General features: G+C 40.0%; 1 protein-coding gene across 4 annotated transcripts in view; it reads left to right on the top strand.

The window, feature by feature from the left end:
* The window catches only part of ric1 (RIC1 homolog, RAB6A GEF complex partner 1), a 43253-nt gene that overhangs the window by 8216 nt on the left and 9267 nt on the right, over positions 1-25770 (top strand). For all 4 annotated transcript variants that reach the window (XM_074616955.1, XM_074616957.1, XM_074616956.1 and 1 more), the window contains exons 3-16: positions 11893-11972; positions 12871-12978; positions 16252-16397; positions 16643-16779; positions 18104-18195; positions 19715-19803; positions 21271-21415; positions 21532-21580; positions 21985-22191; positions 22283-22492; positions 23582-23620; positions 24254-24364; positions 24599-24688; positions 24793-24953. In XM_074616955.1, the coding sequence (XP_074473056.1) occupies positions 11893-11972; positions 12871-12978; positions 16252-16397; positions 16643-16779; positions 18104-18195; positions 19715-19803; positions 21271-21415; positions 21532-21580; positions 21985-22191; positions 22283-22492; positions 23582-23620; positions 24254-24364; positions 24599-24688; positions 24793-24953 (1664 nt within the window). The remainder of the gene's footprint in view (positions 1-11892; positions 11973-12870; positions 12979-16251; positions 16398-16642; positions 16780-18103; positions 18196-19714; positions 19804-21270; positions 21416-21531; positions 21581-21984; positions 22192-22282; positions 22493-23581; positions 23621-24253; positions 24365-24598; positions 24689-24792; positions 24954-25770) is intronic.

The raw sequence follows: 25770 nt of genomic DNA, 5'->3' as shown, positions 1-25770 counted from the left end.
GTTGGGTCACATGCGTACGACCATCATCTGTTATCACCTGTTATTCTCTTCCTCTCTGTCTCTCCTTTGTCTTATCGGTTTGGTTTTCTTTATCTGCAACATTAAATCCCCCCCATTATCACTTTGTTACCACTTTGAATTATTGCACGCAGAGTTTCAGACACTGCCATTAGCATTTTATCAGCATCCTTCTGTCATAGAAAACCACAGGAGCAGCAGCTCCCTTATAACTGCAGTGCATCACAGTAGAATGAGCATGACAAATGCTGGAAAGAGAAAAATTAAAGCGTGGCCGCACTTCTCTAAACACCAGAGTTTGTCCTATTTTTGCTGTTTTCCATGAGCTCTCTACATCTTCACTTTCACACAGTCTTCCAACGCAGTGAGCAACGGCGTGACATTAGTGTGTGAAGGTAGAATTTTTAGGTTCTACAAAATAACTAAAGGTTATGGAGTAAATGTTGGCTATATGATCTGACTATTCATAAACACTGGGAACACTGGGCATCTGTTTAAGCAGCATTTTTAAATGATTTCTTGGCACCTGCTGTGTGTCTTCAGTACATGTGGTCGTTGAGAGACAAACCAAAAGTGTTTCATTAATTTTACTCCACGTTTTTTTTCCTCAATCATCATAATTCCAGATCTCAGCGATTACAATGATTCAGATTTCCTTCTCCAGGAAACTATTGTGATTTACTACTGCTTCAGGTGTTTATGATAAGGAATGTTTATGTACATGTATGATCCCTGAGGCTAGACATGCTTTGACTTGCATAGTCATCACTTCAGGTGTGCATCTTATTGAAGTCTGCAAGTAGCTCCAGGCTTAAAGGGATAGTTTGGGTGTTTTGAAGTGGGGTTGTATGAGGTACTTATCAATAGTCAGTGTATTACCTCCCAATTTGGAGAAGCAGACAGGAGTACCAGCACGGGAGCAAAGCAATGTACCACTGTGGACGGGGGCAGCAGCAAAATGTATTTTAGCCACCTAAAAGAAAGGCCCACCTTAAAAAAAAGTCAATATCAGTTTAAGAGTACGCTATATTTAGAATATTTTCAGACGGGGAACTGAACTGAAAGTCAAACTTATCTATATAGTTTTTTTCAACGAGGCTGGTATCTTTGAAGAGAGCATAGACAGGTTTCACTTTCAGTTCAGTTCCTGGTTGGAAAACACCGTCTAACAGCAAGATAAAGCGGTCAAACATTCTAAATTATAGCATCCAAATACATTTTACTGCCGGCCCCGTCCACAGCAGTACATTGTCGGTACTCCTGTCTGTTTCTCCAAACTGGGGGCGTGCCGATCGTCATCTACTGTAGGTAATACACTGACTATGGATAAGTACCTCATACAACCCCACTTCAAAACACCAGACTATCCTTAATGCTGCTGGAGTTGAGTGACCACTTGTTAAACAATGTATGGTCTAGTGCTTTAGACAAATACTGCAGTGTACTTCTGACTGTTGAAGTTACTACCAGTTAAGGTTCAACCATGGTCGGGCATGAGAACACTAAAAAAATCTGCCACAGAACATTGACAGACGAGCTATTCAAGATTAACTTAACCGAAGTCGAACGAGAAAGAGAAGGGTTAAAGTAAATATAAAGGGTTCAACAGGGGCATTGTGAAACTGCCTGATGGCAGTAATATGTTTGCAGTGGATGAATCAATACTGAACAAACTGGCCTTTAACATTTTTGAGATAATATTTGAATGCTTCAGTTACACTTTGCTCCCTATCATATCTTGTCATATTGTGCTGATCACTGTGCTTTCGATCTGACCGTGAGTCAATCAAGTCAAAGTGAAACAGTAGGTCACTATTAGTGCTTTATCTATCAAATGTTTGCATATCAGCTGAGCTTTAATGTATTAACTTTACAATCAAAGTAGCCAGAGGTGATGTATAAATAGGTTATAATAAGGTGGACATCAGTGACCTTTGCCCTTGAACCCTGACCTCATTCCTAACAGGTCAGGCTTGTGGGCGAGCTCTATATTGCGAGCAGATTACAGCAGTCTGAAAGGATCGAGCTACCTCAGCTCTTTTGGGAGATGGAGAGGGCCTCATTTTTTTTTTTGTGTGTTTTGCAAATCAATACAAATTTACCCCGAATGCTGAACCTGATGAAGGGAGGATGCACAGTCTGTGTCAGCCTGTTCCCCCCCCCCCCATCTTTTTCCTGTTTAAGTAATCATGAAATATCTCCCTGCAGGATCTTCCTTCCTGTGAATTATATCCTGCCTTGTGTAAACTCTTGAGAAGGACCCACAACCAAAAAAATATGCAAATGATCAGCCCACAAAGCTTAAAAGATGTAATTTAAAAAATTCATGCTCATTTCCATGGAGATGAAATGTTCTCAGCAGCATGTTTTTGTGTATGGAAGCCCACACAAGCTTGCTGATGTTAGTTTAGCCAGAGCTTTCCTCCACTGTCAAGTCAGTTTATCAAACCGTTTTGCAGTTCAGTTCCCTGACCCTACCTATCACCTATGAAAACCTATAATAGAAATTTAGATAGTATTGTTCATGATTAGGTTTACGTATGCCTGCTGTTTTTACACCCTTGTTTCTGCACAGCAGCAAATCAACATACCTCCGTCGCTTTGAAGCATAAAGCACCGCTATCAGTCATATATTTTGACAGCTACACTGGCCTTGTTGTCTCCACAATTTACAACACAGGTTCCACTGAGGTCGAGAGCAAAACTACGTATAATTTGCACATAATATGGCACAAACAGTGGCCTTGTTCAGAGAGCGACACAGTAGGTTTCGATACTCTCGGGGAGCAGAGTGTCCCTGAGAGCAGCAGAGTACATCATGGCTGGATTTATTGAGTCGCCGTTATTTATTTCCAGGGATTGAATGTAAATCGTTCTTATCAAGCGTAATCCTCGATAACGAGCCCCGTCTGTGTTAAACTAATGTCTTGATGCTTGCTGCGAGTTCAGAGGAAGGAACAGACGGATGCTGCATCTGCTGCGTCAAACAAATTGAAGCAGGCAAAGAAGCCTGAGCAGTTGTAAAGGAATCAGATGGTTTATTGTAGGATGTTCATGTAAATAAACAAGAAGCTTATGAGGATAAGTGTGCGATAGAAGCACTAATTCAGCTGGCTGGTGTCGCTTGTTTTCTCATGCCTTTCGTTTGACAGATAATAATGTTTCTCGTGATGATTATCATCTAGCATTCATGTTACATTCCACCGTTACTGCCTTGATTAAAAAAAACACACTCCCCCTTTTTGCAAAACGGAACTTCAGGATACATAAACCGCTGAGATTTTCTATTCTTCTGCTATTATTGTTAGCTCTGCAGCTAGGATAACTATGTGAAGGAAGTGTCTTGTTGAGTAATCTAACGCACGGCAAGTGCCCGAGTCAGCAGATGACTCAATCGGCTTCCAAAGGCCATGTGATCAGCAACACATAGCAGACGACCGCCAAGACACAGAACAGAAGCAGACGGCGTCAAAACAAACCCCACACACAGATTACAATCATTCGTTCACACTGGATGGATAGATGTGCTGCTTTGTGTTTGTGTGTGCTCGTTGTATCCATGCCCACACGTGTGTGAAGCTGCCTGGGGTATTAAAGTGTTTGCAGCTGAACATTAGAAAGTTCTCTTTTAACCAAACTACTCATTAACACAGCTCCCTTAGAGTGAACGTGTGTAAAACCTGCAAAAACATGAAATATAATGTAGGCAATGGAACTGAGAATAGAAATACATCCATGATTAATAACATAACTAATGCTGGGTTTACTCGCCAAATATTCACGTCTGTCGAATTATTGGGATAATCGGTCTCAAGTCATGCTGGGTATTATATTGCAGGACCGATATAATTCCTGTACAAATGTTTATATTCTGTGGTTGAGCAATTTCCCCATTGACAAGCCATGTTATTTGGTTTCTTTTTATATCATTTCCGTACTTACAATGTGCCTGATCAGATTTTCTCATAAATTATGTGCAGCATAAGTGTTTATTGTCATGTGCACAGTTTAATTATTAGTGCAAGTTTCCTCTACAATGAAATTCTTCCTTTGCCTTCCACTCATAGTGCCGTTTAAAAGGAAACACAAAGTATGAGAAATAAGTACATGAAATAGATACAGCAAAAAGGGCACTATGTAAAATAAAAATTAAAATAGAGCAGAATGCTATTTTATTTATTTTATTTTAGGCTAAAACAAAACAACAAATTGATTTAAAGTGATTAAAAAGATGCAAGGATGCAAAGTAATTGTTAAAGCCCTGCATCCAAGAAGTTCAGCATTTTCTTTTTTTTATCTTATGTTTCATCAAATACCTTAGTCCAGCTAATCCTACATCTTTTTGTAAACACTGCCAGGAAATACAGTCAAGGACACGAGAGGCTGTTTAGAAGTCAGCATGGCAGTCATGTTTCTCCCAAAACACCACCACCTGTCCTTGAAGCCATTCTGCTGAACATACTGAATCAGGTGTTAAAGGGGCGACAACAACACGCACGGAGATTAATTGTCCAATTGAATGTCCTCAAAAGTCCAGATAATGCCCTATTTATTAAGAGCGTTGGAAAAACAATAGAGACATTGTCTAATGGTGTCATGTAAATGCTTTAACTGACACTTCATGTCAACATGGTTACATAACTTAAAGGTGCAGTGTGTAGGATCTGGCGGTATGTAGCGGTGAGGTTGAGATTGCAACCAACTGAAGCCTCTCCCGTGTCGGAGAGCTCAGTGGCCGATGCAAAAACATGAATGGCCCTATCTAGAGCCAGTTGTCGTAAGAGTAGCATAGGCCATTTGGAGCAGAGCCAGTGTGTAGAGTGTGTGTGTACGTGGGAAGTGAGTGGTGAAGCGAGAGAGAGAGAGCGGCAGCAACAGGAGCGAGTAATGTTATCGACTCTGGCCCAAGAAGGAAAAGTTAACAGAGTTTGGTTTGTCCGTTCTGGGCTACTGTAGAAACCATTGGACTCTGTGGAGAGGGGACCCGCTCCCTATCTAGATATAAACGGCTCATTCTGAGGAAACGAAAACACGATTCTTATTATCATGTGATTATACACTAAAGAAAACATACTTATTAATATTATATTCTAAATCTGCCAAAAGATCCCCCTAATTCTTAGGTCGCTTTAAAGATATTGAAAAATATTAGCGCGATGACCTCTTGGACTCTTGGTGTCCGTCTCTCTCAGTCCTTCCTTTCATCCCTCCCTCTACTGAAGCCAAAGTACACATGAATGAATGCTGTGAATGTGTCTGGCAAAACAGACTCGGTCCCAGGTCCACCCAGCCAAACACAACAGGGAGCAGGTGGAGGAGTTAAAAATAACAGGGCACACTTGTTCACTCACTTTCTGGACTCCGCAAACGCAGATTCTGACTCCGGAGTGTTAAATGTTATTTTGTTTTGTGCTGTGTTTTTATTTAAGCACATTCTCCATTGGCTACGTGATGTCTAGCTGCCTATTCTTTTTTTTCTTTTCTTCAAGAAGCCATAACCTTTCTCACCCTCATTAGCATTGTAGTTTAATTACAGGGTGAGCAGACTTAGAGAAGTCAGGGCCTGCAGAACAATAAAGACCAGCGTTGCCCAGGCAGGCAGTAGTCCTCCTCGCTTCAACTACCAGCTGTTCCCCAGATGTTTGGCTGCCCACACACCCTACAGACCTTGAGGCTAACGTAATCACCCTCATAAACCATGGCTAGGACTATCTTTAGCTAAGCGTGTTGTGTGTATGAGAATGCGAGAGAAAAAGCTAAAGCAACTGACAGAGCGAGAGGGACCGACTTTTTTGTGTGGCAGGAGTCAAGAAAGGATCTTCAAACAGGGGAAATACTTTAGAGCATTTAGCTCTTCTTGTGTGTGTGTTTTGGGATTCGTCCGAGGCCAAAATGTTCCCGCTCTGTTTTTAGACTCTCACTCTGCAGTACTCTGGAAAGTGTTTTCAGCCAATTTTCTATGGCACAGACGTAGTTCCACGTACATACAAGTACATGTATAGCTTATGTAAATATGAGCACCATAAGTAAAAAGAAAGAGGTTTATGGTGAAACGAATGCAGCAGTCAACAGGGTGAAAGAATGTTTGGAAAACAAGAAGCAGACTCCTCAAATTGCACAGTCGACATTTTCGGCAGCATTTTGCGTAAACAGATGCAACCCGCAGGTTCCTGTCTTATCTCCATTACATACGCACACATTCAGGATATGGATGCAGTAATAGGAGCATACATTAGCTCTGCAATAAATGTAATTTTGCTGAGACTGCATTGGAGAGGTGTTTCAACTCTGGCTGTTTATTTTTTAGGCTTTACTGTACGTATTGTTGTGGCTGTACTGGATTAGATGTTCCCTTTTATAGTGTCCCCTCCTTGATCACACAGACCTGGCAAATTCTGTCTTGTTGGAAAAGGGACAGTAATGTTTTATCATCAGGTCTAAACTCCAATGTATGCATTACTACTATCCTATGTTGTGTTTTTCCTGTACTTTGGGTATAAACTTTTACTGTTCTGCTCCCAATGACAGAACAAGATTTAGCTGTCAATTGCACATCATTTCTTCCCTCTTAGGAAAGACACAGCATGACTGGAAAGTAATACTGATAAACTGGCGGAGCGATTGGTCAGATGTCTTCAGTCATGACAGCGGTGTGTTTCACATACTACAGTTTACAAATGCACACATCTGCGTCTGCCATTGCATACTTAGCACAGCAAAACACATCTGATTTGTGTTCAGTTATGAATTTTGCATGCATTTCTGTTCCATTTTTTTATTTTTAATGACAGCAACCTGCAGCTAGTGTCTGTGATGTGTGTGAGTGGTCACATTTTCTTTTCAAAAGTGCACTTAATCTCAGGGAGCCACTGCAGTTATCCACAAGCCAGTGTGTGTGTGTGTGGACCTCTGGAGCGTGTTTAAACATGCAGAAAAGAGGCCCCAGCACACTAATACATGGTGTACTGTTTTCTGCTGACTATCCACTTTCTCTCTGCGAAAACCACCGTCTTTCATTCTTCTTGCAAGCCCGAACTAGAGTAGACACCAGTCAGCTTTTTTCTTCTTTGTTTCAATTCGTATGTGTTTTTGCAACAGCGTTAAGTCAATCCTTTTGATGTCCGCCTCTTTCAAATGCAGCATCAGGTCGTAACAGTTGGTTCGAGTGGTGCAGAAGTGCCAGCGGAAGAAGAGGAAGTGTTACGTGACAAGAGCTAAAGCCCTGTCTTGAGTCCTATAATTACTGTATCATTTATTACGTGCCTCTCATATACCAATTATTGAGAGTGCATATGTGCCCACGAGTTATTTGGAGAAACAAGGTGAAAGCAGGACGTTATAAAACACATCTCTGCTGCCACAGCAATGCCCTCTCTGTCCTGGGTCTTTGCTTATTGTTTTGCACATGTGCTCTTGTAAAAAAACTTGTTTAGAAGCCTAGTCAGGGTTGTACACATGGCACAAGAAATTATCCATCACTTATGAAGGAAACCAGGTTTATTGATTATATGACATTTAAAAAAATCACCATGATTTTAATACTCATCTCCAATCGTTGCCACTATGAGGAAGAGAGAAAGTATCAGGAGTATGTTTTGCAGAGTGGGGGAACTCAGATCGGCCTTGCGGTCCTGTATCTGCAGTGTAAACTGAGCTGGTCCTGGGCATCACTCATTCTTAGATCCTATTTTGCTGGCTCATGAAAGACTCTGGAGAGTACCACCGGCTGCTTCAGGAGCTGCAGCTTTTTGTTGCAGCTGCCTTTGTGTCAGAGGACAGAAAGAGAAAACTATTTAAACCCCCCCACATTAAGCCACTGGGTGCGTTTTGCATCTTTGTGACTGCTTGTTTATTGGGCCTTAGCTGACAAAGGCTGGCCTCTTGCTGTATCATTAACTCTGCATGTGTGAACATACCAAGAGCACCAAGAGTCCTGGAGACATATCTCTCTTTATCTCTCATCCCTTTCATCCACAGTTCTTCACGCATCTGACAAGATGAGTTGAATTAAACCTGATCACGGTCACGTGAAAAGATGAATGGGTCGGCGTGTGAATGCTCTTGTGTATGTCGTGTGATCAAACTACAGATGAAAGGGATGAGATGTGGGAGTCGCTGCTGAAGTTTGTCCTCCTAGGTTGCCAAATAGTTGTCCCGCCCATCCCCCTCCCATGCTTGATTCTTCACTGAGATTCCCTTCCTCCTGTAATTGACGTGCTTTTGAAGTACAGTAGCTGGCTAGTCACACTCACATTTCCTTTCCCCCTCAGGGTACGAAGCCTTAGCTGATTTAGTGAATATATGGGTTCAGTCGGGGGATAAAATAATTAATCTATATGAAATAATCACATGATAAAGCCTGTTTTTATATACTCCTATGTGAATTAAATACTTGTTGAAAAGTCCTGAGTATTTTCTCATTTTAGGGAACTTGACACTAAAGTGAAATTATAGAGAAAAATAAGATAATTATAGGCCTGGCCTATATCGCGATAGAAACTATATAGAAAATGTATTTGATAGACATTTTTATATCGTTTTGACAATATAAGTCATCATATTGCCCAGCCCTATACCTCACTGTATCTAAAAGAAGCTAAACTATTTCCACCTAAACCAGCTACAACAATCAAATGCTGCTTACATATTGTTGCATCTGTATTAACAATCTCTGTATCATTTTTTGCAAAATCAGTAATTGTACTTGATACTTTAAGTATATTTTGCAGATAATACTTCTGTACTTTTACTTGCGTAGGATTTTGAATGCAGCGCCTCTAGCTGTAATGGATTATTTTTACGTTGTTGTGTTGGTTTTACTTAAGTAAAATTATATATGAGTACTTCTTCCAGCACTGCAGTTAAACCATGGAGATAGACATTCACTCAAATGCAAAAATATGTTTTTAAATTCCATCATTGTTGCAGCCCATGAGAAAACCAGGAACACGGACATTGTGATATCCTACTCAATTCACTGCCTTATTTTCTTTATTCAGTTTCAGCATTTACGTATGCAGAAGTGTGTATTCGTCTCTGAGAGATGTGTGTGTCTAAAAATGTCACAATGTCTGGAACCAGATGTAGTTAAAAAAAATTCAAAACATTTCCTGTTGTTAAATTAGCAAATCATGCAGCCTACGAGTGCTTACTCGTATTCGTACATGGACTGCATAAGCATGTTAGGCTATATTAACTAAGTAGGTCATTGTAATGAGACTGCGTCCTACCGTGATCATCTTAAACTATATATAGTGCTAACGTGAACACGATGAAGAGGCTGTTTTATCTTTTCTCAGCACACTAAAGTCAGTGAATTGAGACAGTAAATTATACTCATCATGCAGGCAGTTTATAATCATTAGCACCTTGTTTGGGACATCATTGTTCCTCAGACCAAACTACTAATAAAGCATGATGATTAAGTTAATTATCACATGTCCCAGATGACCTACATGTTTGCAGTGTTTTGTGATTCATGTAATGTCTTTTAAAGACGGTGATTTTGCGCACACGTGTGCAGTGTCACTTTCATCGTGTTTAGCAGTTAACAATATCAAGGAAATCTCTATGTTTGAGTATTTCCAACTTTAAAATACAGTAACTTCATATAGTGCGGTGTTAGCTCAGTGATCCAGTTCACCACGTCTGGATCTGGCATGGCTGTTATGTCATGTATATGTACCCCGTCATCGCTGTCTGTCTCAGCAAATATTTGAACAGTAGTGTTGGCTTAAATTTTTTGTGTCAGAGAAGAAGCTTTGAATATTGTGCCACAACTTTAAAATCATTCATGGAAATGACCACAATAGACCCCTCGCTAAGTCCCGCCCCTCGAATGCAGACTAGCCAATCATAGCGTAGCATCGGACAGCTTCGACCAGGGTCTGACACCTATCCGGCTCTGCTTCATAGATTCTCATGCAATCGTTTCAGATTTTCTTCATTTTCAGGCTACTGAAGGTATACTGAATGTATACACATGCTGCTTTTGCTATTTAGTGATTGTAGCAGTGACTAAAGACCTACCAAGCTTTAGGAACAGTGTTGTTCTTTAATTTCATTGTCTTCTGTCCTGATCACCAGGTGATGTGGTGGTTCACTTTTACACTCTGATCTGTGGGCTTTAGCTTCTATCTTTATCTTTTTAACTGGTTTTTGCTGCTGAATCAGTTTGACATCCTGATATATCCTTCAAACGCATATTGTAGACCCTTCTGTCTGCTTCTCTCTGAAATCACTTTTCCAAAAACTAGATGATAATAATGCAGGGAGTGCATTCAGTGACAATGTGGCTATATGGTAGCTCCGACAGCTTGACGGAGTAGCAGCGGGGGACGGGGCTTAGCGAAGGGTCAATTACAGTTAACTTTGTTGTTGTTGTTGTTGTTGTTAATCTTATCAGCCCACAAAATGACCCCATAAATGCTATTTTGAAACTGTATTTAGATTCAAATTGTCTTTTCACATTGAGATGTGCAGTATTTGACGGATCAAAAAGCCCTTTAAGCTGCTTTAAGTTGACAGTTTGTCTTTCTAAAGTAGATTTTATGCATGCTGGAGTTTTGTTTTGCAGTTTTTGCCTTCGGTAGCTCATCCGCAGCTTTGTGGAGCTCCGAGGCTGTTGATGGGTTTAGCAGGCCTCAGCTTGGCTCCGTCCTCTCTCTGGCTGTGGCTGCTCTTTTCTGGTCAAGCTTCATGCTGCTGCTGCTGGCTTCACCCTCTTTTTTTGGGTTTGGGTTTTCTTATTGCTATGGTGATATGTTGGCCTGCTACTATACAACACTGTCACCATCACACTAGAAAAGTCAAGGGTTACTTCAGAGCGCTGCCGCCAACTATGAGCAAAACATCATGGTTCGTGCATTGAACTCTGGTTCTAGGTGACTCTGTAGCACGACTGAAGTCTTTTCATGTGCCGTCATTGCAAAACCATTCACATTACTGCCGGCAGTGGACTTGAGATCAGGTTTCGTGTCATGTTTCAGTCTGCAGGCTCAGTTTCAGCAGTTTCCCTGACGGCACTATGTGTCTACACGTAGTTGTGGAAAAAGCACCGTTACAATATTGAACACACATACAAGTATTGTGCTTTATTCATATTTTGTCATCATAGATAGATAGATAGATAGATAGATAGATAGATAGATAGTGTGAGCTTCTCCACATAATGGAGCCTGGAGCATGTGTTTCAATGTTTTTTTTTAAATGCTGGCAAATTTGTTTTTGAGCATCATTATCAGTAACAGCTCAGCCTGAAAATGTCAACCATCATTTGCACCTGCACATACAAATATGTTCTTAACTGTGACAGTAGTTGTGCTGCAAATATTATCTTTTATAGGAGCTATAGAGGCGCATGTAATCCCCTAAACTAAACTCCTTACTGACAATCTAAGTAAAGTAATCATAGTGTTATAATTGTGTTTGTCAAAGTATTTAGATGGACTCTTCCTAGGGAGACACCTCTACATTAAACAGTATAGGTGTGGATTTTGTTTTCTTGAGATAAGCAGCATGATTAAAAGGTCCTACTTTAACAAGGACACGCGGTGTAATTGATCTGTTGCCATCTACTCTGTGACGGTAACGGATGATGCTTTTGTTTACTGATAAACCCATTTTCTTCCCTCCGGTCCTCTCATTATTTCTCTCTCTTGCTACCCCCCAAAAGGCATTGAGTGACTTTGCAAACAATAAAAAAATAAAATGTTACTTTTAAATTCGCATCCCCATCCATTTCTACAGTTTCACTTCACTTTCTTTCTCTCAAACATTTTGTGGTAATTTGTGTGTTCTCAGTGGGACACCCACACCTCTCTGTGTCTGATAATGATGTTTTTTTTAATGACACTCCTTCCTCTCTGTTTTCAGACTGCCAAAGGCTACATCCTCTTGTTTGATGTGCTGGGTGGAGGCGACGACAAATCCCTCTATGAGCCCGTCTATCCAAAGTGAGTGCAGCACACGAACAAACTCTCATACACATTTGATATACACACACACTTAGGTGAAGTGAAGTGAGCAGAGGGGGCCAAGCTGTAGCTTGCACGGAGGCTACATCATCGACAAATCATTTATTTAACCATCATTATTATGCATGTTATGTCAGTCTTGAATGTTACCCGTATCTGCTTGAGGTTGAATGTGAAAACACAATATTGTATATACAAAACAGAGCAACACTGTTTCTGTGTAGTTTGTTCAGTTGAAACACTGGATATCCCAATATTAGCCTTGCTAACTTGCTAGAGTTAATACTGCAAATTAGGGCTGTCCTCGTCCTAAGAAACACTCATAGTCTCGTGTCTGTCAGTGCAGCTGGTTAACAATGCCAGTAGTAATACAAGAAGGCTTTACTACTAAATCCTCTCATGTAATGATGTAATGTTGTAATGTTGTTTTAGCTCTTGACTTAATATGTAATAACTAATTTGCTGTGGTTATATGGTTGATAAAAGCAGGTAGTGACATTTTAGCTGCCAATTGTTACAGCTATCACTGATTTTTTTTGTATTAATGTGCTGCCATAACAGCCTCCCACCTGGGTAGGCCTTCCAAACAGCCAACAGAAAACAAAAGCATGTGAATAGGGGTCGTGTCTGCATGCTTTTCTCACTTTTATTTTACTAATCCTTCCATTTCAAGTGTCCATTTCTTGTGTGTGTATGTGGTGCCTGTATGCCAGTGTGTCTTTCACATTCCTTGCCAGCATACCAGCAGAGGTCAGGCAAGTCAGGGCGTATTCACTGATGTTCTTCAGCTCTGATTTGCATTTTGGGATTTCAACAGTTTTCCTCATACATTTGTATATCTAATACTGTGCGTCATTGTATTTGTGTGTTTGCACAGAGGAAGTCCTCGCGTGAAGGTTACCCCGGGTTATAAGGAGGAGCAATGTGCCCCCGCTTTGTCTCTAGAGATGAAGAAGCCCGTGGATCTGGAGGCCCCCATCACCAGGTAGGATTATCGTCCTTTTATCTCGTCCTCTGTTTTTCCTCTCCCTCTTTGTGTTCCTCTCTGTTGTGTCTGCCTCATGTAGACTCCAGCTCACATTCACATAGACCCGCACACACTGGAACCACCAAAACATGTGCTGCTCACTGTGTCTCTTAAATGTAAAGTGCTTCCTGTAAACTAAGAAAGAGCGCTATTGTTTTTTTTACCCTCACCCCTGTGATCATTTTCATGTACAAAAAGTTTCTTCTTAGATTCAAGATCAAGATTCAATTTGTTTATTGTCACTCCGGTTATACAAGTACAATCGTGTGAAATGCTTTTGCTGGGCGGCGCCATAAAAGAAAGAAAATAAATAGTAAATATACAAGGACATATAAAATATATCACAATAAAATATAATAACAAAATATAAGAAGCAATATAATTAATATACAAGGACATATAAAATATAATAACAAAATATAAGAAGCAATATAATTAATATACAAGGACATATAAAATATAATAACAAAATATAAGAAGCAATATAATTAATATACAAGGACATATAAAATACAATAAAATATAATAACAAAAATAAAAGCAATATAGTAAATATGCAAAGACATATAAAATGTAATAAAATAAAATGACAAAATATAAGAAGCATTATAGTAAATATTCTACGACATATGAAATATAATACAACAAAATATAATAACAAAATATAAGAAGCAATATAGTTAATATAAAAGGACATATAAAATAAAATAAATAAATTGACAAAATATAAGAAGCATTATAGTAAATTTACAAGGACATTTAAAACAAAATATAATGACAAAATATAAGAAGCAAAATAGTAAATATCAATTTAAAAACATTTTCAAATAATTAATTTATTACACGCAGGCAAGATGTCTTCCATTAAAAGCTTTGAAAACTACACTAGTCAAAACAAAATCATGTTATTATTGATAGAGGCTTACCATTCAGTATCCTTTGACATAGTTTTGTACATTTTGTACAATTAAAATCTTGTAGCCTACACTTACCTTATGATTTAAACTCATGCAGCTCACCAGTGGATATTTAAAGCATTTCCACCATAGTTGCAGCTGTTAAAAGTGACCTGCTTCTTGTGCATCTGTGAAGGGCATTTGGCTCAGAGTAAAACCTTGAAAAAGTTTCTTCTTCCTCTCATGGAAAGTCAACATTGGCAGCGAGAGATGGCTGAGGCGAGAAGCTAAGCTCCTCCACTCTGTTGTAAACACAAAGTCCTGCAGAGAGAAATGCCTGAATCTGCAGAGATGGAGGGACGCTGAGAGAGGAACAGTGATGGACGGATGAATATAGGTGGCTGGAAGGGGTTAGTGATGATTGACGACTGAAGGAATAAGTCTGATTTCATCGTTAGCTGGATGGAATTAAGAGTTGCCTGGAGCGTAACTGATTCAAATCAGCCTCATGTGTTTTCTGGACAGTATTTATTCAGGTGATAAACAAGACATTTTGGGAATTCGCTCACGTTTAGTGAGATTGATTGCTTGTCATGTTACCTCATGACTATGCTTGTTACATATTCAGAAGGTGTTTCCATTTTGTCTTTTGCATTTCAGAGTCAGCTAAATGGTAATTGGAGGAATTTGCGTCCTTCACTGTCTCTGAAAAGACTAGTCGCCATTTTAGATGGCTGAAGCGGATTTTAAATTTTTTTTATATCAGCATCACCTGCGTGATGACAGATAAATTTTCAAGCCTTTACCTTTTAATGTAGGCCTATTATAAACGTAATTTGTACAAGGGGTGGGAATCACCAGAGGCCCCACGATACGATCTTATCACAATACTTAAGCCATGATACAATCTTATTGCAATTTTAAATATTTTGCGATAATATATATTGCGATATATAACCTTTTTTCAACTGAAGATTATGCAATCTGTCAACATCAGTTTTATCTAATCGGATACAGTTTCCACTCTGCTCATCTCAGAGTTTTCTCTTAAGGTCAGAGGTCAAGGGCCCACTTTGGAAATGCCCATGCCAGTTTTTCCTCAGCAATATTTAGCGTAACTTTGGAGCATTATTTAGCTTTCTTCCCGACAAGCTAACATGACATTCCTTAAGTTTTATAGTTTCATATGATACCAATATCGTCACTCTAGCTTTAAAACTGAGCCCGCTGCAACATCTGAAAGACAGAATAGCAAGGTTACTTTATATAACAGTAGGTCAATACTTGACGTCCGTATATAGATACAATATCGCCTCGCAAAATATCGCGATACTATACTGTATCAATTTTTTTTTTCCCACCCCTAAACTGGGAAAAAATGACCACGTGATCCCTTGTTCATTGTTACCATAAAAGGTTATGATGGTTTAAATAAGGATTTCTAAAATCTAGTCCCCAAAGTATGATAACTTATTGATGAGAAGGAACAACACTGGAGTCTGTTAGATGGGAGCCGGAGTCTACTTCCCCCTTGTTTTTCTCCTTTGTGGTGGTTCAGTCTTTGCTAATTTCAGTTTCTGTCTTCTTCTAGTTGTCCACCTTCCCTACTATCGCCCCCATATCCTCCAACTCGACGTCTTTGTTTGCTGAGTGACAGGAACATTTCTGCTCGACTTTCTTTTTGCCCATATTTTTGTTTATCTCGTGTTTATATTGTCTGTCATGTCCTCGTGCTCATCTGTCACATCTCCTCCGCTGTGTGCACTTGACAGAGATTACAGAGTAGTCATCCGAATGAGAGCACTCGTGTTGGCATTTCAAAGGCACAGCTTGATCGTGCAGGAGATGAGTGGGCGTCTCCCGCTGTGAAACTACAGCAAAAGATGTTGCCTCCTCCACAGTGAAAGTCCACAGTGCTCGACACCCTTGACTTCCTTTCATTTCACTGCTTTCTGACTCCTGCTTTCTCTCCTCTTGGTTGTCCCATTGTGCCATCTTCAGACCTCTCATACCTCTTTGGAAGACAATGAAGCGCTTTACACACAAACCCACTGTTGTTTTGTTCCCTTGCCTATTAGAAGACAGTGAGAGTTGGCACAGGCAGCTATGTGGCCTCATCACAGCTGGCCAGTAAAAGTTCCAGAGGGCACAGCTGGATGATGACTAGTCCACTGTTTTCTAACACTGCTGTTTGTTATTTCGCTCCCTCTCTGCCTACCTACCGTTCCGGCCTGTTTTCTTTTACTACCTCCTCCACAGTTCCTTTCATGTCTTTTGGAACTCAGTGCTCATTTTCTGTGTTTCTTCTTCTTCTTCTTCTTCTTCCTCCCACCAGTCTGCAGTCCCTCCAGGAGGACTTACTGGTGTGCACCGCAGACGGCTACCTCCATGTGCTGCACTGGGACGGGCTAGGCAGCAACGGACGCAAGGCCATCTGCCTCACTACGATCCCCTTCTCGCTAGACCTGCAGTCTGCTCGAGGTTAGAGAAGACCCGTGCACACAGCTAAACACAGCAGACTTGATTCTAGTTGAGAGTGTAAACCAAAGTTTCCAAACACTTTCTGATGCTGGGAAATGAATTATGAATACAAAACATCCCTCCCTAAAAACACACATGCATGTTTTGCCTACAGCAGTCTCCCATGTAGTCCAATGTTTTACTTAACTTCAGCTCCACATTCAGTCTTTTTGTTGCACTTCAACCTCTACATGTGCGTGTTTTAGGTGGTCCCTCTCTGGACCTGGAGGGAGTGTATATCCGTTGTATGGAGTATTGTGTGACCCTGGACGGCTTCGCCGTGGTGCTGAGTGACGGACGCCTGGGCTTCATCACGCCGCTCAGCAACACCATCACCGCAGATGTAAGAATACTCGCAGACACACACTGCTGACATTGAAACGCGCACACAGTTTATTGGAGGGCAAACACAAGATCCAAACCAAGCTTATAAAAAGTATATAATAGTTGTGGCATTGAAAAGCTGATGAAAGTCTCTGATTCTTCTTTACAATACTTGCAGACAGCCTGCAGTTCTTTTAGCTATTTTATCCAGGATAATCCCTGATTGTATATTAATTTTTCTGTTTTGTAATGATAACCAGGCATTTGTTTCCGCAAAGAAATTGAATGTTCTGCACAGATTTTGAGTAGGTAATAGGATACAATATTATATTGATTCTTTGGACAACTATATAATATTTACTGATATCACAAAGTCTGCCACAATACAATTTCGATTCAATTCAAGGGCCTTTGATCGATCTGTGACAACATCATATGTCTATTTAACACGATCAGTTTCATTTAATTAACTCACAAAAAGCATCCAAAATATGATTTGATAATTTTATTACCGGCCTCTGTAGGAAGGAGGTGCGCTTGGACGGAAATGGTGACAAAGTCGTGCCATGGGAATTTCAAAATAAAGGCATATCATAAAGATGTTGATATGTATTGATGTTTTCACTTTGTATGGATGATATTTGTTTGTTAATTATTTAATCAATATATTGATCCAGATGTATTTATGTATGTATATTTGGTTAACAAATATAAAGGCAGTATAAGAAGTAAATAAATAGTCAACAAACTGTTCCCTTTGACTGTTAAACAAGTGTAATTGAGAGAGCTGTTGATGTCATTTCTGCTCTCAGTAAAGTTTATTTTAATGACATAAGTACCCGTAACCTCAGTATTCCCAAAGAGAAGAGACACACAGACACAGTTAATAAGTTTTCAGATTTTATAAATAGGACAGCACAATATTTTTTATTAATATCATGATCACATGATTCAATGCAGGGCTTGCGGCAATTACTTTCATCTTGGCAGGATTTCAACAGTAATGACTGTATCTGTGAGATATCTTTTCGCATCCAAAAAGGCGAGAGGAGCTCACCATTAATTATTGAGTTGTTCTAAGGTTTTGGCCAGGAATGATGTTTTTGAATTTGGAAAGTGGGTGTTGTTGCCTCCACCAGGATATAAACGTGTCCAGATATAAATGTTAAATCGTGACCAAGCAGTCTGCTGATAATGTGTGTTTATTCTCTCCTGTAGAGTTTCATCTAGACCTATCAACACATGACATATAAGTGATGTGATTAATGGAAACAGGCTGACCTGCAACTGACTTCATACACACATTTGTAATTCATAAATGTTTGGTGTGTGTGTGTCTCCAGCAGCTGCAGGGCGTCTGGGCAGCAGATGTGACTGATGGCACCTGTGTGGCTGTCAACAACAAGTACAGACTGATGGCCTTTGGCTGTGCCAGGTACGTGTCTACGACAGTGTTGGGAAGAAAACCTGGTTGTGTGTGTGTGTGTTTGTTTGCATCCGTGTGTTACAGAGATAGATTGTTGTCCATGTGGTGTGTGTCCAGTGTGAGAATCTGTCAGTTTGTGTTTGCCGAGGCCTACCTAGTGTGTGCTTGTCAGAAACTCCCAATGGATTATGCAATCTGCCAGGTTGGCAGGAAGTTCTCTTCCTCATTGCTCCCTCCTAAGGTTGTAACGGTATGAGATTTTATTTTTATATCATTATTTTTATTTATTTATTTACTTACTTACTTACTTATCTATTATTTTATTATTATTATTATTATTATTATTATTATTATTATTATTACTATTATTACTATTATTACTATTATTATTATTATTATTATTATTGTAGTAGTATTAGTAGTGTCAGTTACAATGACCCTTAACAGAATTATAAACCTGATAAAAATAATAGCATGTAACTATCATATGTTATTTAACTAAAACATGTTAGCATTTTAGTAGCACTATAACATGTAATTAACAACTAAATTAAATATAACATCAGCTGTGAGCTTTTTAAATAATGTCCTATGATTATTAATAATTATTGCACGGCTTTGTTGAATACTCGATTCTGATTGGTCAGTCACAGCGTTCTACGGTCTGTAATTTCTTTATAGCAGACCGTTGCTATGGCCGCGGTTCTGATCTCGGACTCTGGCGGACCGTTTTTGTGTCAAATTATTGATTTCTTAAGTAAGTAGCCGTGTAATAAGCGGGATAATGTACAGCTAGCGGGCCATTGTTGTGAAATAAACCCCAACGCCTCGCTGTACGTTATCCCTCATTTAACATATACTGTAGATGCAGCCAGACTGCTCATGTCTGTACCTTTAACTCACACTCTCACTCACTTATGTCAGTTACTTTCAATACAGTAGATAAGCAAATGTATAGGGTATGATAGCCGTCACCTTTCATATAGACACAGTATACCGTTACAACCCTCCTCTCCTTCATCTTTTGTCTGTGTTTTGTACCTCACTGAGACAACATGGGCACACACAGCGGTTCAGTTCATTATGTACAGTAATTATTGCCCAAACAGTCCTTGGCAAATAAATAGAGAACATAGAGCCTGCAATTAGACTGTCTCACTGTACAAGGTGAGTCTTTTGAACATTATGTGAATACACCTTTGAAAACGCCCTTCTAGATAAATGCGCTTGTTACTCTGATGTAGATCGCTGTGATTTTTTACCACTGAATGAGCAAGAGGTTAACTATGCAGCAACTAATGAAATTAGATTAAAGCCTCTGTGAAGAATCATTTAACACAAATCAAATAATGACCTTGATTGTGTTGTCGGTACAGAGATATGTGCCTGTGTTTGTAGCTCGGAGGCTCTGCTCCAAATTACAGCCACAGGTCACCGAGGCAGCTCTCTGACCCTTGTAGTAGCTGTTTCTGTCCTCCAGGCATAAATTAAGGCTTTTAAAAAAGTGTGTGTGTTGTTTTCCTTACAGCGGCTCGGTGCTGGTGTACATGATAGACACCACGACAGGATCCATGCAGCTCTCCCACAAACTGGAGCTCACCCCGAAACACTACCCAGGTATCACAACATACTGTTTGCTCCCCATCTCTCTCTCTCTTTGTCTCTGTCTCCTTCTTTCATGTCTCTCTTCTCTTTGTCTCTCTCTGTGTCACACCCCGGCACAAATTCCTCCTTGAGATAACTTGCATTCCTTCAGCTGTCTCTCTCTCTTGGGTACACATGCCTGTATTTCCCCTCAGGTCACATCTGTATTTAGACTCCTGTAATGAGATCTAAAGCCGTAGCTCCCCCTAGTGGGGGAGCTGCCATTAAGGCCTATCACTATTCCAACAATGAATCTGTCTCCAGGGTATGTGCAGGTCTGAAAAAATGAATTTAGTTTCCTCAAAAACCTCCTTAGAAGGCATTAAAGAGTCTTAAATTTAATTTACAAAAGTCTTAATTTTTTTTTGTTGCCTGCTGTATGCAGTAATGTTAGTTATAAATGTTATTGTAGATTGTAGCTACAGTTGCTGGGAAGCCCATTGGTGATTCAGTGTTGATTTTAGTAGAATCTTTAATGAATCAATACATTTTAATTGGTTATTCCATCTATCCATTTTGTGCTGCTTATCCAGGTTGCATTGATTTAATTGATTACATCATTAGGGATTGTTATATACTTCTGGAAAGAACTGAAAAAGGTGATATAATAATTGATAATTCAAGGTGATATCGTCCCTGCTGGTTTTCCATTCATATTTTATACATTGGCCAGAATGATTGTGTAACAGTTCAAATTAAAATGCATTCTATGTGTTATTGAAAAGGTCTTTAAAGACACCCTAGTTTCTCTGCTCTCTGTACAATGAAAGCCTTATCAGTAATATTTGAACACCTGGCATTGTCTCAAGCAGTCCAAGACAATACACAGGATTATTATGTCGCACACACGATGGCCTTCAGTGCTTAAAAAAACAAAACACAAGTGGCATACTCCAATAGGGATGATCTCTGCTACATTTTCTTTATTCTTCAGTCCAAAAACATCCTGTGTGGGTTAATTTTTATCTGAAAGTCATGCTCTAGAGAGCTGTGATTCATGTGGAAAAAAACAACAGGTTATTTTGTAGCTAGGTGTGTGACTGCATTTCACAGCACTTTCCTCAGCTACTGCCTGAGTTTTCATCAAATCATAATATCACTCTGTAATATCAATCTCTGTCAATCAGAGCTGGTAAAAGACCAAACATTCATGAGCTCAATGTGGAAGACAGTATTCAAAAATATTCTTCTAATATTATGTAGTTGTGTTGTTTCTGTTTTGTTGGTTGTGTTCCTGTGAATGTTCTCAGGTCTCTCTTGGAAAAGAGATCTTAATCTCAATGAGACTGCCAGATTAAATAAACATTAAATACATTTGATCCGGTGGCAAATATGAGAAAATACGTCTTAAATACTTCCATCGCACCATTTGCAAAATCATTAGTATTTTTTAACATGCAACTACAGTATTAACTAAACCTTTCTGAACCCTTATAACAGACATCTACAACAAGACGGGCCCAGTCAAGCTGATCCGCTGGTCACCTGACTACAGCGTTGCCATAGTTACATGGGAGTGCGGTGGCCTATCACTGTGGAGTGTCTTTGGAGCTCACCTCATCTGCACTCTGGGAGAGGACTTTGCGTAGGTGGACACACACACACACACACACACACACACACACAAATGCACTAGTACACACTTCATGCAGATTCATATAATTTTTCATGCTTTTTATATCTTTTGTGTCCTCCCCTCAGGTATCGTTCTGATGGTACCAAGAAGGACCCCATTAAAATCAGCTCTATGGTAAGTATATTTAATTAACACTGTCCAACCGTCTGCATTTTAACATAAAAAAAGGACATTTGAATATAAAACTCTTGATTTTTAAAGCGTATTTAAGAGATTTAAGGTTACAGAAATCAATAAAAAAAATTTAAATTATTATAAATAATGACAGAAACTCAGTTGGCAAAGTTAAAAGCACAAGTGTTTTGGTTCAGTACCCACTTAATCCCATTATTTACTATTGGAACAGAGGTAACGCAGGCCGTTTAAACAGTTAATGCTATTCCAATGAGACGTTTCTTCATTACATGCTTTATTGTGCATGTTTAAATAATTTCTCTACACATTTACCTGTTACATGTAAAGAGTATTTTTCTTACCATTGTGTGCACACTGTCTGACTTGCACTCTGCCCTTTCCAGAGCTGGGGAGCAGAGGGTTACCACCTATGGGTGCTCCCTTACAAACCGGAGAGGAGAAGGCAGGAGGAGCAGCAGCAGCAGCAGCAGCAGCAGGAGGAGGAGGAGGAAGAGGAGGAGGAGATGGTCCCACCTCCTCACCCCTCCCTGCAGGCCGGCATACTGCAGTTCCACTTCATCAAGAGCGCCCTGACAGTCAACCCCTGCACGGTGAGAGGACGCATCCCGTCACTTTTGTGAATACACACATACACACAAACACACATTAAACATCGATGCTCTGTTTGTTTCCTCTGTGCAGAGTAACCAGGAGCAGGTGTTGCTCCACGGTGAAGACCGCCTCTACCTGACCTGCGGTGACCCATCGCAGGTCAACAGCACCTCCGACACACACCCGCACACACACTTGCACGACGGCAGCAGCCCGCTGCACCACCCCCCCAACCCCGACTCCTCTCTCTCTCAGGGACTCAGCACTTTACTGGGACACAAGCACTGGCACGTGGTCCAGGTAAGGATGCGCAGTCATCACACCTGGTTAGGGGGGGAATTTATGCAACGGGGACAAGAGTTATGAAATATTACTTGGTGGTAGCATATCATATTTCACTGCAGCCTCAGGCTCATCCTGTACAATCAGTAACAGAGGCTTTTAGGGCCGCGATTATTTTCACTCTTAATTAATCTGCCAATTCTTTTTTCATTCTATTATTATTCATTTGTCTTCATGACAGTAAAACATACCCATCAAAATTTCCTACAGCGCATGGCGATGTCATCAGATGTCTTATTTTGTCCAAACAACAGTCCAAAACCCCAAAATATTCAATTTAATTCACATTATCTGATTTGAAAAGCAGGAACCATCAAATTTTGGCATTTCAGCTAAACGATTAATCCATTATATTATGGCAGCATAGCAAACCCGTTATTCATTTTGTGATAAAAGTGTCACATTTGGTACACATATAGCTTACTATATTTAGAAGACATATGGATATTGGGCAGTTTAGCATTCTGATGACCATTGCAGCCATTTCCCAAAATGAAATGACCAAATACTTTGTAAAAGTAACCATAGAATTGTGAGTGAGTATTTGATTTGGTTCTCAGGGTTACTAGAGTCTAAATTATGTCCGTTATTTCAATGTGGATCCAATGGGATAGGAACGTTTGACCAACCGCTGGTGGCCATATTGAAAAACGGCTTTCACGGCCACCAAGGTGTGAGTTTGGGATGGTCCAATATCCAGTTTTGTTCCCAATATATCTATCAAAACCTCTACCAAATTTGGTGCTTTTATCACAAAATGACCAATTGTTTACTTCAATATGAGACAGAGCTGAGCTGCAATGAATGAAAACCACCTTGAGCTCAACTCCATGTGCTTAATAGTCGTTACTGGATCATAAAAGACAAACAAGAAATGGGAGAACCTCATGAATCAGTAAATACTGTTAACAGCTAATAATGCTAATACCAGTCACGTCACCAGGGAGCTTTATTCAACCGTGATCTTGCCTGTGTGTTTATAGTTCAATAGATATGAAGTATAGTTGATTGTCTTGTGTTTCTCATGATGTTTTTGTATTCCTCTAGATTCACAGCACATACCTTGAGAGCAACTGGCCTATACGGGTAAGTGTGGGAACGGGCGTGTTTGTAATCTTGCCTCCAGGTCCTCTAGGTCAAATGTCAGGACAGTTGTTAGTCACAGAAACGTGTATTAAATCGTCTTTGAAATTGTCTCCCATGAGTATATTCAACTTTCTGGTATTTCGATGTGATGTGTATGTGTGGGACACATAGTAATATCATCATTGTACCATAAACAGGTTCTAACAATAGGTTATAATAAGGCTACATATGTGCTGACACTAGAGAAACTGCCATAATCCCTGAGTCTATAAAGCAGTAATGTTTACAAAGCAAACTAATTTCGCTGCGTTCACAAGTGTGTTGACATAAGCATAATTATTGTTATACAAGGTGTGGGAGTGAGAAAAAAAAATCTATATATGAATCATAGTAAAATAATTTGTCTTTCTCTTCTCGGAGAGCTCGGGGTGGAAATAGCAGCTATTGTGAGCCTATAAAGCTCATTTCTTTTATGACAGATGGCTTCACAAACAAACTTGACTTGTCAATATGTCAGTATACCGGTGGTCAATAAAAATGTCGATAAAACTGTGTTCAGTTTTGTTGGAGTGTGTGTATTCTGTGTCAATACGTTGTATTGTTTGCCTTATGGATGTGTTTGTGTGTGTGCAGTTTGCAGCCATAGACACAGCAGGCCAGTGCATGGCTGTAGCAGGGAGGCGGGGCTTTGCACACTACTCCTTATTCACAAGGAAATGGAAGCTGTTTGGAAACATCACTCAGGTATGTGACATTGTAGACTGGACGATAAATGATAAGATGAAACCCTCTCTAAATGGCTTCAGTACAATTACGAATAAACAACTGGTGACTGTGAAAGTAGTGTTTTTATTTTGTCATTAAATATCTCCACTTTTTCTGCCAGAAATAACTTCAAATAATATTAAAAAAATAGCATTCAAATGTGGTTTAGAGTATTTTAAGGTAACGTTTATGTGTGTTTGCATTTCTGTGTAGGAGCAGAACATGACGGTGACGGGAGGTCTGGCCTGGTGGAAGGACTTTGTGGTGGTGGCCTGTTACAATTTTATAGACCAGCAGGAGCAGGTGAGACTGAAGCACCACTTATTGTTTGTATTCGACGATTTCTTTCCATTTATCGTGATTCTAGTTGTGACGTTTCCCCTCTGCTCTCCCTCTGTTGACACTAGTTGAGGCTCTATCAACGCTCCTCCAACCTAGACAACGCCTTCGCATCCGTCACTAAGCTGCACTCAGACACTCTGCTGCTCAACGTCTTCAGAGATATGATCATCCTGTTCAGAGCCGACTGCTCCATCTGCCTCTATAGCATAGAGAGGAGGAATGACAGGTGAGCTCCTGTGTGCACACATTACACCTTAACTTCAGAACTGCATTAGCACTCACTATGGCATATCTGACATTCATCTTTTCCCAGGATAATCTCATTTGTTTGCATTCTGCACAGGCCTTTTTTGGGAACAGTTTTTGTCAAAGTGAGGATTGGTCAAAATTCTCTAGATAGACTGGATACCGTTCTCTACATTTAGCACACTTACTTCCTTTCACACACTCCAGTACCAGGGAAATCCCTGGCACCAGTAGTCATAATAGTGTTAGGTAATAGTGTTACTCAGCCACATTTTCCCTTGGGAAAAGAGGCTTTTAGTAGAAGACCTAAAACCCATCACATGACAGAGCTGGGCCTCAGCGTTGCATCCGTTACTTCTGTCGAGAGCAGACATCGGGCCTCATGCAAGAACGTTTTCGTACTCTTATGAGTGTGCCATTCCAGATTCAGCAAACGCTCCTAACGTCAGATAACCGTGTAAATGACCTGCGTAAACATGATGAATGCCACCTAATGCTGCATAATCAACCCCCCAATGATACCGTATAAGGCTACGCGTCCTGCCCCATTCATCTGTCTTCTGCCAATACAGCAGCACGCTCTCTTCCAAGAGCTTGACCCACATCCAAAAGACGTAAGTCGGCCATGACGTGCCCGGTTACACCTGTTGACCTTATTACTTTATATACAGAGACAAATGAACCTTCAATTAGTGCATAATTGAAGTCGTTTTGCAGTTGTTATACAATAGCATCAATGCCCAATTTACATTAATGATGATATTGTTTAGGCTATATGAATACATTTAGAATTGTAT

This window comes from Sebastes fasciatus, chromosome 19, assembly GCF_043250625.1.
Source record: "Sebastes fasciatus isolate fSebFas1 chromosome 19, fSebFas1.pri, whole genome shotgun sequence".
NCBI classification, from domain to species: Eukaryota; Metazoa; Chordata; class Actinopteri; order Perciformes; family Sebastidae; genus Sebastes; species Sebastes fasciatus.
Note: the sequence above shows the minus strand (reverse complement) of the source record. Positions and strands in the feature narration are given on the sequence as shown.